Source organism: Dama dama, chromosome 6 (assembly GCF_033118175.1).
Source record: "Dama dama isolate Ldn47 chromosome 6, ASM3311817v1, whole genome shotgun sequence".
In the NCBI taxonomy this organism is placed as follows: Eukaryota; Metazoa; Chordata; class Mammalia; order Artiodactyla; family Cervidae; genus Dama; species Dama dama.
Window position 1 is genome coordinate 29,321,857 of NC_083686.1, and position 13,964 is coordinate 29,335,820.

Sequence of the window (13,964 nt, forward strand, 5' to 3'; positions counted from 1 at the left end):
CAATCTGAGGGCTGTCTTTTCACCTTACTTATAGTTTGAACATGTATTTTAAATTATTTGTTCAGAGTTGTTCAGATTTGTATATGAAGATGTGTAACAACCTTCATTTCTGAGAAATTATATATTGTTACTGTATACTTTTTCTTGCCTATTTTTATTTTTGATTCTATTAATATACTTTGAGATATTTCATAAACTTTACCTTTCAGCTGTTATTATTTTTTAGATTTGGAATGGAATTTTAAATTTCCAAGTGTTTTCTTTCTTGATTGTTCTATTTTAAATGATCCTGTTCAAATTTTGTACAGTTGTTCTCTAAAACGTAAAACAAAATTAGGATTTTTCTGAAGTTATGTCCTAGTCTTTGAAATACTTGTTTTCAGAGAATTGATGTTTTCTATTAATCTCAGTCTTTCTTGGTAATGCCTATAGGATTTCTTCAAACATTTTGTAATTCTTATTGTTTATACTTATCTTCACATTTTAGAAAGAGAATATTTGACAGGGGGCTTTATGTCTGTGGGTGAGTCTTATTGACTCTCAGGCTTTGCTGTGTGTAAAGAAAGGTAATTACTCATTAATGTCAGATAAGGAGATCTTTTTAAACAGAAGTTTTGAAGTTTTCCTCAGGAAATTTGTTTTGTTATCTTAGAGAAGAACCCTCTGATTTTTTTTTTTTTTTTTCCAACCTGAAGCTAAGAGCTTGGTATTAGGCTTATTAGCAAGCAGAGGCAGGAGGGGATGTTTTATGTATTCTAATATATATATCCTACATCTTGATCTAAGTGGTGGTTACTTGTGTATAATAATGTAAAGTTTGAGTTGAATAATTAAATTTAGGGTACGTTGTGCTCCAACTCTATAAAGATGTTATAGAAATAATGAAATAAATTAGCATGTAAACCTTTTCCTCTCAAAACAGCAACCTCCTCACCAGCCAACGTGTTCCTCACTATGTCTGTGTGGTCACACCCTGTCCCATGAACCTTTAACCTCTTCCCAATCCTGTGACCCCTTCTGCCTTCACTGCTGATTCCTCTGTCTAAGGCCATCTTCCGCTCACTGTCCACCTGATCCTCCACTCAGCCATCTCTTCCCAGAGAGGCCTTCCCTGTTCAGCCAACCTCCATTAGTTCCATTTTACTCTTGTATTACCCCATCTTCTTTATTCACGGTACTATTCATAATTCACAACTCAAGTTATTTTTTATTTCTTCATTGTGTATCTCCCAGACCACACACTTCATTAGGGCATAAACTATTTTATTTGCTGCTTTGACCAAGTAGAGAATCTGGTACATGGTGAATACACACATAGCAATTCTCTGCCCTGCACCATTCTCTTCTATACCTCCCAGATTTGGGGGGCCTTCATCCATTTTCTTAATTCCACTGATACCATTTGTCCAGCAAACATTTTCTCACCCAAACTGAACCATTGCCTTAGAAACCTTTCCTGACATTTTGGTCTCTTACTCTCAAAAGAGATTGATAACTTCCTCATATGGGCCTTCACTGTACCTGACACATATTTCTATCATAGCACTTACAAGTTTTCATTTCACTACTTTGTCTACATGTCTTTCACACGTGACTGTAAGTTAATTGAAATTAGAAATCATATCTTTGTTTCTCCAACAACTACCCTATTCAACAACTGTAAATGAATGAATGAACAAAAATGGAACATAGTTATTATTTTTGGTGGCCCCAAATCATTTTGAATATTAATTGCAATATATTTTTACCTTTAAACATTTAATCAATAGATTTCAATCAGTATAAAACCGATACATTTTACCTCTAAGACCTGCTGTGGTGTCCTTGCCTGTGTAATAAATAGCCTGATTCTTGACTTCTTGAGTATGTTTTATATAGTTTTTATATCATCTCTCTTCCTACCAAGACTAAGTTATTGATTCTTACTAATTCAGCTTTCTTATGAGAAATCCATAGATTTTTAAGCTTCACAAATCCAAGCATTTTGAAAAAAAATAAGTGGAAACATTTTGAATGAGGATTTGAGCTCTTCTCTCAGAACCATGGTGCTCAAGCTGTGGTTCTAGACGTTGGTATAGATGGCTTGGTATTTCAGAGGCTTCCATGTTTTAGTCCCCTGTTCTCTTGTAGGTCAGGCAGCATAATGAAGGGTTGCTGAAGTACACATTTCCTTTTCATAACATGCTAAGTATAATGTGAACCTAATTGCTTGACTCATTTACTGCATCACTGGTGGGTATATTGAAAGACCAAATTCTCCCATATTATGATCTATTCTGAGTATGTTTTCTGCTGCTGCTTCCAGCTCACTGATATAATTTAAACCTCATCCTATGTCCACTGTCACCGCCACCATCAAGATGCTCGGAGCCACTGTCTCTATGTCGTTTCCAGATTAAAAGTCTGTTTTAACCAGTGTCCCAATGTCAAGCTGTGGTTGACAAAAAGAACTTTTGTCATGTTGAAATGTCATGACCTTTTTTAAAAAATGTAACTGCTTATTGCTACCAATGGTTCTTTTTCATCCCTCCTATTTGTTCCCCTGACATCCCCTCCCCACCCCGCTACCATTATCTGATTATAAGTTAGGGCTGAACTGAAATTTCCTTGACAGTTGTAAATATTACATGGAACCCTGGGGAGCATGTATTATGTATCTTCTATGGAGCACCATTCCAGGATTTTAATTTGAATACTTTTTAGTAAGTGCTTATGCTTAGCAATTTTTCTGCTTTGAGAATTGACTATATACCTCAATATCACATATAGACTCATCTTCTATATCACTAACTATATTAAAGAAGAATAACAATGTCACCTTTTCAATAAACCATTTCATTGCTCTTAGTGGACATACTTTTTCTTGCTTTGAGCCCTTGCATCATAGCCCTTCATTAAGACTTGAACAGATAATTCTTACAATTTTTTATTTTACATAATTTAGACATCTATTTTATCCTCTTTCCTAGAGTAATGAAAGGCAATCAGAGGTCAGGGGTTTGAACTCACTCATCTTTGTATTTCCCACATCTTCCAAAGGAGGAAAATAACAGGCACTTAATAATTATTTGAGAAGTTGAACAGAAGCACTTGACACTCATAAATGCATAAAGTTACTTTATTTTAAGTATACATTTAATTTTGAAAAATATAAATGCTAAAATATCTCATCTTCTTCATCTCTTAATTCCATAAAAGTCACAATAGAAAGCTTCATAAAACTGTAAAATACTATAATGTTATAGGAATTTTAGGTTTTATATTGGAAAAAAATTATTAGTAATATATTGAAATGTTTTCTGTTCTTTATCATTGTTCCACCATGTTGATCTACTTCATTTAAAATAAAAAGATGCATCATTTCTCCAAAGTTAATAAAGACTTAAGAGAATAAAAATAAGAATATCTGAAAGTGCGTATTGATTCTGAAAAGTAATGTGTACGGATATGTACCAGCCATGAAAATGGCTAAAAAGAGGCAACTATTCATTCTTTTCACATTGTAGGACTGGGACAAAGTTACTTCTGGCTCTAAAAGTTTCACTGGATGACTTTAGCCCTGAGTTGCAATATTTGCCTAAGAAACAGAATTCAGGATTTTTGTATGTACCCATAGAGCACAAAAAAATGAGAGCCAAAAAATAGAACATATCTAAATTTCTGGTCAAAAAGCAACTTGACTGGTTAGCATATATCACAGAACTTCTTTATTTCAGGCTACAATGAAGCTCGATGAAATCATCATCTGAAAACTCCCAAGGCCCAAGCAAAGTATCATTCAATTGTATTCAGCCACTTGGTGCCACTGGGCTTCATGCTCATACTGTGAAGAGTAGATGTGAAATCTCATGGAATAAACAAGAACATCTCAAGTTCCTGCACCAAAATCATGAAGTGGTATGAAAAGGATTGAAGAAAGCTTTGTCCCATCCCTGCACAATGTCAACCTCTGTAATACAACTCAAACGGTTTTGTTTTTGTTTTTGAAAGATAGTCAGCAGTCAACACATTTCAAGTACTTAACACAGTTTTTTAAAAAAGAACCAAAAACTTGGAAGACAATCGTTCTTTGTTTTAAACACCAATATATAGCTGATTAAAGATTTACTCTGTGTGTGTTGGTGCATGTGCATAGAATACATTCAAACTGAATTTCTGATGGCAGATAATTGTTTCTCTTCTCTCCATTCTTTGAATTGGTTGGGGGCTGACTAGAGAAGGTTTGTCTTCCTCCTTCTCTGACTTCCTCCACCCCCCTACCCTACTCCACTGCCTGACTGGAAAAAGAGGCAGGAACTGTACCCAGTACGGCACACAAAACAATTAGGATCCCAACTTGATCATTATTTTACATAGTAGATGTAATGCATCTACTAAATACATCTACATCTACTAAAATACATATTTTATCCAGGAAAACAGTGTCTCTAAAACATCTTTCCAATGCAAGACCGCAAGTCTTCATGCTCTGATAAAGCAGATGCTCTCCTTCCAACACTGAGTCAGTACAACCATAGGACTTTTAACAACTCTGCATGTACCCTTAGTCCTTTATTCTAACAACATAAACCTTTTATCTCTGTGTTTACATCAGGGAGAAACACTTGGTAAAACAAATTTACTATTGTATTCTGTGTGTCCAGTTTACATAAAAACAAAACCACCCCAAAATCTGCTTTAGTTCTTTGATAGTACATTCAGTTAGTGAAAGGGTAAGTTGCTCAGTCGTGTCCGACTCTTTGCAACACCATGGACTATACAGTCCATGGAATTCTGCAGGCCAGAATACTGGGAGTGGGCAGCCATTCCCTTCTCCAGGCAGGGGATCTTCCAAACCTAGGGACTGAACCCAGGTCTCCCGCATTGCAGGTAGATTCTTTACCATCTGAGCTACCAGGGAAGCCCACGTTCAGTTAAAATACAGATAATTTGGTAGCTCTGTGTGGACCTCAGGGTTGGTTTGTTTGTTAGGTTGGTAACTACTTGTGCTCCTCTGAAAGTAAGTGATTTTTAAAATACTTCCCTAGGTTCCAAAATATTGAAAAGATTTGATACTAACTATTCCTTTTAGCAAATACAAGGTGCTTCTCTGCATTCATGAGTATCAACCTTCCGTCACAGAATATGGGTAATAAATGAAGGTACAGGTAGCTTTATCTACTCAAAGGCTGAAATACTGAGTTTAGTTGCTTCAGGAGTTCTCTGAAAGGGACAGAAAGGGACACGAATCCTCAGATACTTGATTCATGATCAGAAATATAAATTATTCTATCTAGAATATAAAAGTGAACAAATGTGTCTTTAATTTAACAAGATCCTAGGTTAGGCTAATCTTAATATGCATGGCATCTAAACATTTTATCAATGCTCCCATAAGAAAGACAGAGAAAAGCTTCATACAGTTTTAAATTAGGATAATGAAAAACAAGATAATATCATCATTTTAAGGACAGCTCTAAATACAAACATGATGCCAAAATTTGGCACGTGAGATTTTAACAAATAACATTTATTCTGCCACCTTCATTTTAATGAAAAAATTGTAGGTCATTTATGTCTATTTTGTATAAAATTAAAAGTTTTAAGATTATCAGATACTATAAAACTAACAGTTAATTTAGGACAATAAAATTTTTATAATGAAAATTTCAAAAGGACAGAATTATAATTTAATTAATATAAGAATGAGTGGGAGTCAATATGTACATATTATGAAACCAAAATAAGTGGTTTCATTCTGCTTCTAGTACTCCTCCAATAACCTGTCTTAGTCAGGATACATCACAAATATGGTTTTAGGAATCCAAAATTATGGATTCACCATTTAAAATGCTATTTTTAATGCAAATTCATAATATATAATGCAGACTATTAAGATATTACATTTAGATAACATGCTAAATTTGGTTAAAGATCTAATTTTCATTTGTCTAATTTTCAATATGGTACTTTGAAATACACATATACACATATATAGACATATATATTCTAAACGCCCCAATAACAAAGAATAATTGCCTTTCAATCTTAAAGACAATGTGAGTATTGTTAAAATGTATACATATATAATACCTCTGAGATCTATCTGCATTCCCATAAACACTTTTTAAATGTGTAAATGGTCTATTATATAGTCTTATGGATTTTGTATTGTAAATAAGGGTTACTGTATCAGTGATAGTGACTGCTATCTGGGTAATAAAATATATTTACCCTCATTTGCATAATGGTAAATCTCTTGGACCTCTGATAGATTTTTCATAAGTGGTTTGGATTTTATAAAAACTGACACAAGAGGCTAGTAACTTTGTCTTTTCCCTACCATAACTCTGTCTCGTTCTAACTTTGCACATATGTGCACCAGCCACACACAGAGCACATACACAAACACACAAATATTTTCCAAATGAAAAAAAGTCTAACAATACTGCATAGGACACTGACATGGTAATACCATCAGCATCTGTGCCGGGATACTATTATCAAAACATCAGTTATTCCCATTACAAAGGAGCGTCTCCCTCCTCCCTCAATCTCCTTCATAGAACAGTTAAATTTCTCTTAAAGAAAGGGAAAAATGGATGCTCAGAAACATGGTGTTTTTAGTCCAATCTAGCCCTCAGGCATACCCTAGAGATGGTGTGTGTATGTGTGTGTGTGTGTGTGTGTGTGTGTGTGTAAAAATCACATTATATACAATACAATTTTTACAGAAAGCCTGGCAGCTACAAATAAGAGGTAGAACTACTCAAAACTATGTTTCCTGCTGCAGGAAAAAATTCATTTTCTTTACAGTAATTAAAAAAAAGTTTAAAAAATTGACAAAAAATAAGTTGCAGGTTAGGCCCCATAATTTAAACAACAAAATCTAGGAAGAAAAATATTTTTCAATGTACTCAACAGATAAGTTCATTAAAGGGTTAAAAAAAGTTTGCATAGGAAAAAAGGGACATTCCAGCACTTGCTACAATGATGGCAATAGTTTCTCTAATGGGAATAAAGTACCTTTAGTTTTCCTTCTTTTGATAATTCTAAGATTAGGGTTTAAAAGCAAGAGCAAGTTAGAATAGCAGCACGTTTTCCAGTCCTGGAGAGCAATACAAGCAAGAAGGGACTGTCTGGAGGTCAAGGTTTGTTCGACCAGACAGAAACACAAGCCGGTAAGCACAGCTCCAAAGTTAATGTTGGAAGTTCCTTCAATATTTTAATAAAAGGTGTTATAAAATCCTTAATGCTTTTGCCCTCTGCTCAATAAAGGAAAATGACAGGGTCTGTGCATGTCTTGAGTGACAGAGGAATTTGGTTGTCAGAGGACATATCTGAAAGTGTAGGAACAAAAAGGGGTTCTTCAGCTGTTGTTTTTAAGGAATGGTGCACTACTGTCTGGATTTTAACCTATGCAAGAGAGAAGCAGAGAGGGAGCTGTGGTGTTTGGCCAGTGACCAAAAACCAAAAGAAAACAAAAATTAAAAAATAATCAGACAAAAAACGAGAACATAAACAACAAAAACGGTCAGTTTTAAGAAAGACAAACAGGTTACAATGTAGTTTCTGTTCCCTTGCTCCTCCAGAAGTAATCATTGTCTTCAGGCTCAAGTTCTATTCTAATTTGAGGCACGACTTTTACTGGAGTTCTAGGAGGACTAGAGGAAAAGAAAAAGAAAAAAAAAAGGAAATAGTAAGTACAACAGAATTCCTTTACCATCTGTCAAATGTTTATGCGTTGTACAGAAGTCAAGTGGGTCCTTCTTTGTTCTCTTTAAATACTTATCTCCTCCTTCTGTATTAAAAATAAACACTTTAAAAATGGGATGAAGTTACCAAATGGGAGTTAAGAAATTCAAGTAAGAGTTTCAAAAGCTCTCATACCTAGGTTAGAAAAAAAGCCAACAACTTAGAAAGAACTACCAGGCAGCTGAATTGTCAGGAGTTAAAGGACAAAAAGACTGATGTGAAAAATACTCAGAGATTTCACGATTTTGAAAATCAAGGAGGATCTCAAATCTCTAGAGCTGTGTTAAAAAGGAAGGAAACTACTGGAGAAGAACCACCAGGAAATGCCAGCTACCCTCAAATCAGAGATGACACTGGTATGATCCTGGACTTTAATGATCCTGAAAGATTTCATTACTTCTAAGAGTAGGTGGAATAGGTCTCTTAGAATGTTTTCTACCAGTAAAAGCTTGGATGAGGTCTGACGTCTTGGTAATTTTTCTAAGATAAATGTGTAGGGAGGATGGAGAACAGGGTGTCCTGCCAATAACCTGCCATTGATTCCATGTCTGCAGGGCAATCACCCCACAGAACAACATAAGATACTGGGCTGTCCTTTACCTTGGCATACCGAGGAAAGGAATTTTATCAGCATGATGTATGGCGTTCAAGGAATGTTGGTGATCTTTCTCCTAAAAAGAAAAATTTTTTAATCATAAATAGTCATTGGTAAAGTATAACACTAGAAGGAAAAAATTTTTAAGTCTTTACAAAAATTGGATACATCTTTCACAACTGGAAATAGTAAGAAAGACAAGTTTACATGATTTAAATAAACACTGTATCAAGAATCTAAGTAGTGTGATAAAGACAAAATCACTGTTTCCTTTATTCTAGGTTTTCTGGGATGGGCCACTGTTGCTTTCAGTGAAAGGGCAAGCTTAAGAATTTTTAGAGAATGATAACATCTACTGAATGTCTAAGTCTTTGCCCTTGGATTTCCTGCCATCTTTAGCGTTCACAACTTTGTCCTGCTACTATTCATGGGGGTAAAATAAAGATTTTGAGGAACTTGCTTCTACTGCAAATCCACTATCAATTTTGTTCTTTCATGGATTTATATGATACTAGAAAAGATTTTAGAATGATCATGGGTATTTTGCTTAAGTAAATTTCTCATGTCATATCCACTACTTTCAAAATACCCTTTTAAAGGTTTTTGAGAAAATGAAGAACTAGCAATAAATAATCAATCTGCCATATACTTTTTCCAGGAGCCTCAAATTCTATCTGGTGATTTTTTTTAAAAAGTATGAAGTAAAAGCGTCAGTCACTCAGGCATGCCTGACTCTTTGTTACCCCTTGAACTGGGGCCCACCAGGCTCCTTTGTCCATTGAATTCTCCAGGCAAGAATTCTGGAGTGAGCAGCCATTCCCTTCTCGAGGGGATCTTCCCGACCCAGGGATGAACCCAGGTCTTCTGCACTGTAGGCAGATTCTTTACATTCTGAGCCACCATTCTGATTTTTTAAAAGTGGTTTTAAAATTGTATTTGGAAGAGGTGTGCCAGGTCATGATGCCAATAGAAGACTTCTACAGTCTCTTTTTTTTGTTGTTCTTTAATGCTCTGGAAATGAAAAATGAAACCAAATAATGGTTTGGGGAGCTTGAACTTAAAAAAAAATTTTCAACTAAATGTTGCTGATAGGATCGAGAAGAAAGTAGTCTCAGTCACAGATTACAGATTGGACACCAAAGCTGAGACCGCTTTAATTCTCCTTTCTTTAAACCAGTGTGGGAACCAGTCTCCAAGATGGCTCCCAATGCTGCTGCTGCTGCTAAGTCACTCTAGTCATGTCCGACTCTGTGCGACCCCACAGCCCACCAGGCTTCCCTGTCCCTGGGATTCTCCAGGCAAGAACCCTGGAGTGGGCTGCCATTTCCTTCTCCACCAATGCTGCCTACCTTCTGGTATTCATGTCCTTATATAATTCCTCCCAACATTGTACCAGGGTTGGTTTGTGTAACCCATAGAATATGCTCAGGAGAGGGTACAGCACTCCTGAGGCATTATTATAAAAGACTGCAGCTTCTGTTCTGGTTTCTTCCTCTGTTATCGCTGGCAGCCATGGCAGGGACAGCCCTAGCAGATAGGAACTAGCCAAGGAACTAAAATCTCCTGCCAACTGCCCTGTGCTGAGCCTGGATGTGGATCCCCAATTCTGGTCAAGCCTTCAGACTTAGACCCAGAAAAGAGCTTGAGAGTGCCCTTGAGCCAGAATCACCAAACCAGTGGCTCCTAAACATCAGGAACTACGTGAGGAGATCCAGGTCTGTTGTTTTAAGCTGCTGAGCTTTGTGATAAACACCAAGAGATAATTAAAATACCCATTTTCCATAGATATTCATTCATTTCAAACTTTTCTTGGTAACTTCTTATTGAAGCTGAAATAGCATTGTCAAATAGAAATAAAAATGCTTCAACTGTCTTTTCCTGTAACAGATCAGGATACGCTGAAGTGCATCTGGAGCTAAAAGAGTATGTTTTCTTCAAATGAAAACTCAAAATAGTGTGGAGGCAATTGGTACTTGCTATTGAAAAAGCTTGAAATAGTCACTAATGTTACTACAAAAGTGTTCACCCTTTTCAATTGGCCTGTTAATTACAAAAAAAAAAAAAAAAGAAAAGAAGATGACATGTCAAAAACCATTACACCTTTACCACCAGGCTATTACCCCCAGAAAGACCAGTACAATTACAAAGAAGGAGAATGAAGAAATTAGGAAGAAAATGCAAATATCTTATAGGCTATACCCAAAGATGGGTAGTAATATTTAATGATTGCCAATTTAATTGAAATAACATTTATGCCAAATTCTCAGTATTAACAATTGACTCATTGATCTTTAAGAAACCCACGATGCAATCTCTCTTTTGAGCTGATTTGATCATTGGTGGAAACCTAAGGAAGACAAACAGTAACAGACAGTGAGGTAGTACTAGAAGCTGCCATTCTACATACCAGCAGAAAAAAAGGAAATCAATTAAAAACATGGTTATGAGTTTAGCAGTTCAAAGAAACTGGCGATGACTTGGATCAGAGAAAAGACAAACAAAAACTTAAATGGTTACAGATAAAAGGAAAAAGTAAAGAATAAAGATCAAGGAATGTAAAAATGAAATTTCATAATAATTAAGTATAAATCTGCACATAGGAAAAAAAAAAACAAAGAAAACAGGGGAAGTGAATGGAGATGACAGTCCTTAAGTTTTTTCTCTGTAAAGTGCAAATCATATTCCAGCCGGCATGCAAGAAGTTAGTTCTACTCACTGTCGGAAGGTTTGCTATCACTTAGGAAAGGTTGCTGTTCCATGATGTCCATTGGAATTTTAATACTTGGAACTTTTTCTGAGTATGGGCAGTCAGACTGTGAAAGAAATTTACAACAGTTTTTAGAAAGTTTTTACTACACAGACCTCCCAGGATGGATTAAACCTATCACATTATCATTTACACTGTACCAAGGAGAACAGCCTTAGATACAATCACATCTCTGCTGACTTTTCAAGTCCTATGGCATCTTCCCATCACACTTATTTTCCTTTCTTCTAGGTTAAGGGAATTAAGTCAGTTAAAACTAGAACCACACAAATGGAGCCCACCACAAATGAAAACAATTGTAAAGTTTTCCATAAGCTGGATTCACAATCAAATATTTATGGGTTAACTGTATGTGTCTTTGAAACAAACAGTTAAGTGTGAAAGATTAAATTTAGGAGACTTCCTAAACTATATGTTCTTGAAATTTTGTTTCATTTATGCTTTCCAACACTACCCCCAGGAAAATGATGACTTATCTTTCCTTCCAAGACACATAAGAATACTTTTTCTAATATTCACTCTCAAAGAGTCATCCATATAGACCTGAAAATAACCCTCCGTCCTTTATTGTAATACTCTATCAAAACTATTTTGTAACGTAAAGGTTCATCTTCACTAGCTTATTCCAAACACATTTGGAAATTTAGCAAAACATGAGAAGATAAAGTCAAAAGGAAGGTGCCTGAGATGGTCAGATAAGCAGAAAAGAAGCATCACCAAAATAAAAAATCGTGAAGCTTCTTAAAGAACGGACTACTTAAGCCAAACAAAACTGTAACAGATTTCTATAGGATTAACACTTTATTGTTTTTCAGGATTCATTATACTGAATCCATGGCTATGCCTGAACCCAAAAGATGGAATTCAGCTCTTCACTGAAAGTACTGAGGAGATGACATTTAGTTGAAAGGGGAAAAATGGGAACTAGGGATTAAAGAAAATAAAAAACAAATCTTATCATAAAACTACTACACATATAGAAAATTCCTTTATGATAAATCTAAAGAGGATAATGAGCCTTAAATATTAAATTAAAATATTGAATTAAAATATTTCAAAAGATTAAAATATTGCACTGGAGTTGAAAAAAAAATGAAAATGTCAAGAACAGGTTTTGGTACAGTATTTCAAAGTTCCCCCAAATAATAGCATTTATAGATGAAAAGATTGGCAGCTTACCCTTAATCATACATAGCCTAATGGGTGGGTTCAAAAATGACTGAGTGGCTCAAAAGCGGGCAAGCCATAATTTTCACTACTTTTGCTCACAAATATTAGAGTTGGAATTCTCATACCCTCGTTTAGCTCCCTATATCCATGGATGCCAAACCACACAATGACCAAGTGAACATTAGGAAAGCCACATTTCAAATGGAGAATCCCCAATAATGGGCTCAATACTCAGAACTTATGGCACAGATATACTCTGGCTGGATTCACTGTCTAGGATACATATATAAGCTTGTTTGTTTGTTTTTTGTGGGGGTAAGGGGGTAGGGGAAAGAGGAGAAAGAGGAAAAGAAACACATAGTACACATTATCTTCAAGAAATCTGTTGGAAATGTGGATTGAAAATGATAAATATTGTTAGTAAAAGAATAGCACTGCTTAAATAAAATGTGATTTGCTGAAAATCAAATCTAAGAATTAGAAGACCGTCTCAGGAGCTCATTTGATCCAACCTCTGACATTAGAGAGCGCTAAATTTAAAACATTCTGAAAAGTAGATATTTTATTACTATTTTTCCTTAAAATTCATTAGAGAAGATGATTCCATAAAGTTATTTCATACATTTGTAACGTGTAATAAATTTTAAGTTTGGTGTCCATATACATAAACTGAGGTACTGGTCTTAAAAATTCAAGATGAAATACTGCTTTAATTATCTCAGTATTTCAGGCAATCTTTTCTTTGCCTTGAGTAGCCTAGACATTTATTTCAAAATTTGATTTCTATTCAATGTGTAAACGCATCATTCTTGTTAACACTGCATCTTAATCTGTGCTGCAGTTTAAGCACATTTTCTCTTTTTCTGTCATCACTGGAAACAGAAAATCTATACACCTGTTCTCATTGAAGATGGATGACGACGGTCACAAAAGCTCCCTCAGACTCCTTTTCTCTTTAGCTAAATGTGCCTCATGTATTTAGCCTTTTCCTATTGGATCAATTTATCTGAAATCCAATTTCATCTGTTGCCTTCCTTCGCTGTACTCTTTCCAAGTTCTCCAAAAGGAATACAATATCAGACAGCTTGACCAATCGAAAATAACCAGACAGGCCTGGACGAGAGCTTTGCTTTTGCCAATATGTGTATGCTTAGAAAAATGACTTAACATTTCTCAATCTAAAGTTCCTCATCTGTAGAACAGGAACAAAAGTAAAGAGCTATTTTGGCAATTAAGGACAAGGTATGCCCGATCCATCAAAATGATCAAGTACAGACCAGACAACAAAAACTAACAAGACTCTCATGTTAGAAGGATACTGGGGATTCCATTAGAGTGGGGATACTGCTCTGTGTAAACCCTAGAACAAATCTACAAATCTTCATGTAAAAGGTGTCATTTTGGCTGTCCTTTGAGAAAGCTACTGAAATAAGCTACTTGTGTGAGTGTGTGTGTGCGTGAAAGAAAAGCAAATCCCAGATTTTCTCCCAGTCCTGATTACAGACTCTAGTGAAACACCAAGATTTCTGTGAAATATTTTCCTAAAAAGTGGACAATGATTTTATTCTTTAGCTTAGTCATACGATTGCAAGAGGATCACCTAAATTACAACACTGACTATTATAATTATGTAAAAAGACCCCAAATGCCAATTTCCTTTCCATTTTATTGAAGGGTTACAGAAAAGCAATCTCAAAT

The 13,964-nt window shown here is 35.4% G+C and overlaps 1 protein-coding gene across 3 annotated transcripts in view; it reads right to left on the reverse strand.

Annotated features, from left to right (window-relative positions):
- Positions 1 to 3,102: 3,102 nt before the first annotated feature.
- SLC4A4 (solute carrier family 4 member 4) overlaps positions 3,103 to 13,964 on the reverse strand; it is a 355,228-nt gene continuing 344,366 nt past the window's right edge. For 2 of the 3 annotated variants that reach the window (XM_061145831.1, XM_061145830.1), the window contains exons 24-26: positions 11,046 to 11,142; positions 8,335 to 8,405; positions 3,103 to 7,643 (exon numbers count right to left, since the gene is read on the reverse strand). In XM_061145831.1, coding sequence (XP_061001814.1) covers positions 8,362 to 8,405; positions 11,046 to 11,142 — 141 coding nt within the window. In that variant the 3' untranslated portion in view covers positions 3,103 to 7,643; positions 8,335 to 8,361. The remainder of the gene's footprint in view (positions 7,644 to 8,334; positions 8,406 to 11,045; positions 11,143 to 13,964) is intronic. The other variant, XM_061145832.1, reaches the window with a different exon arrangement.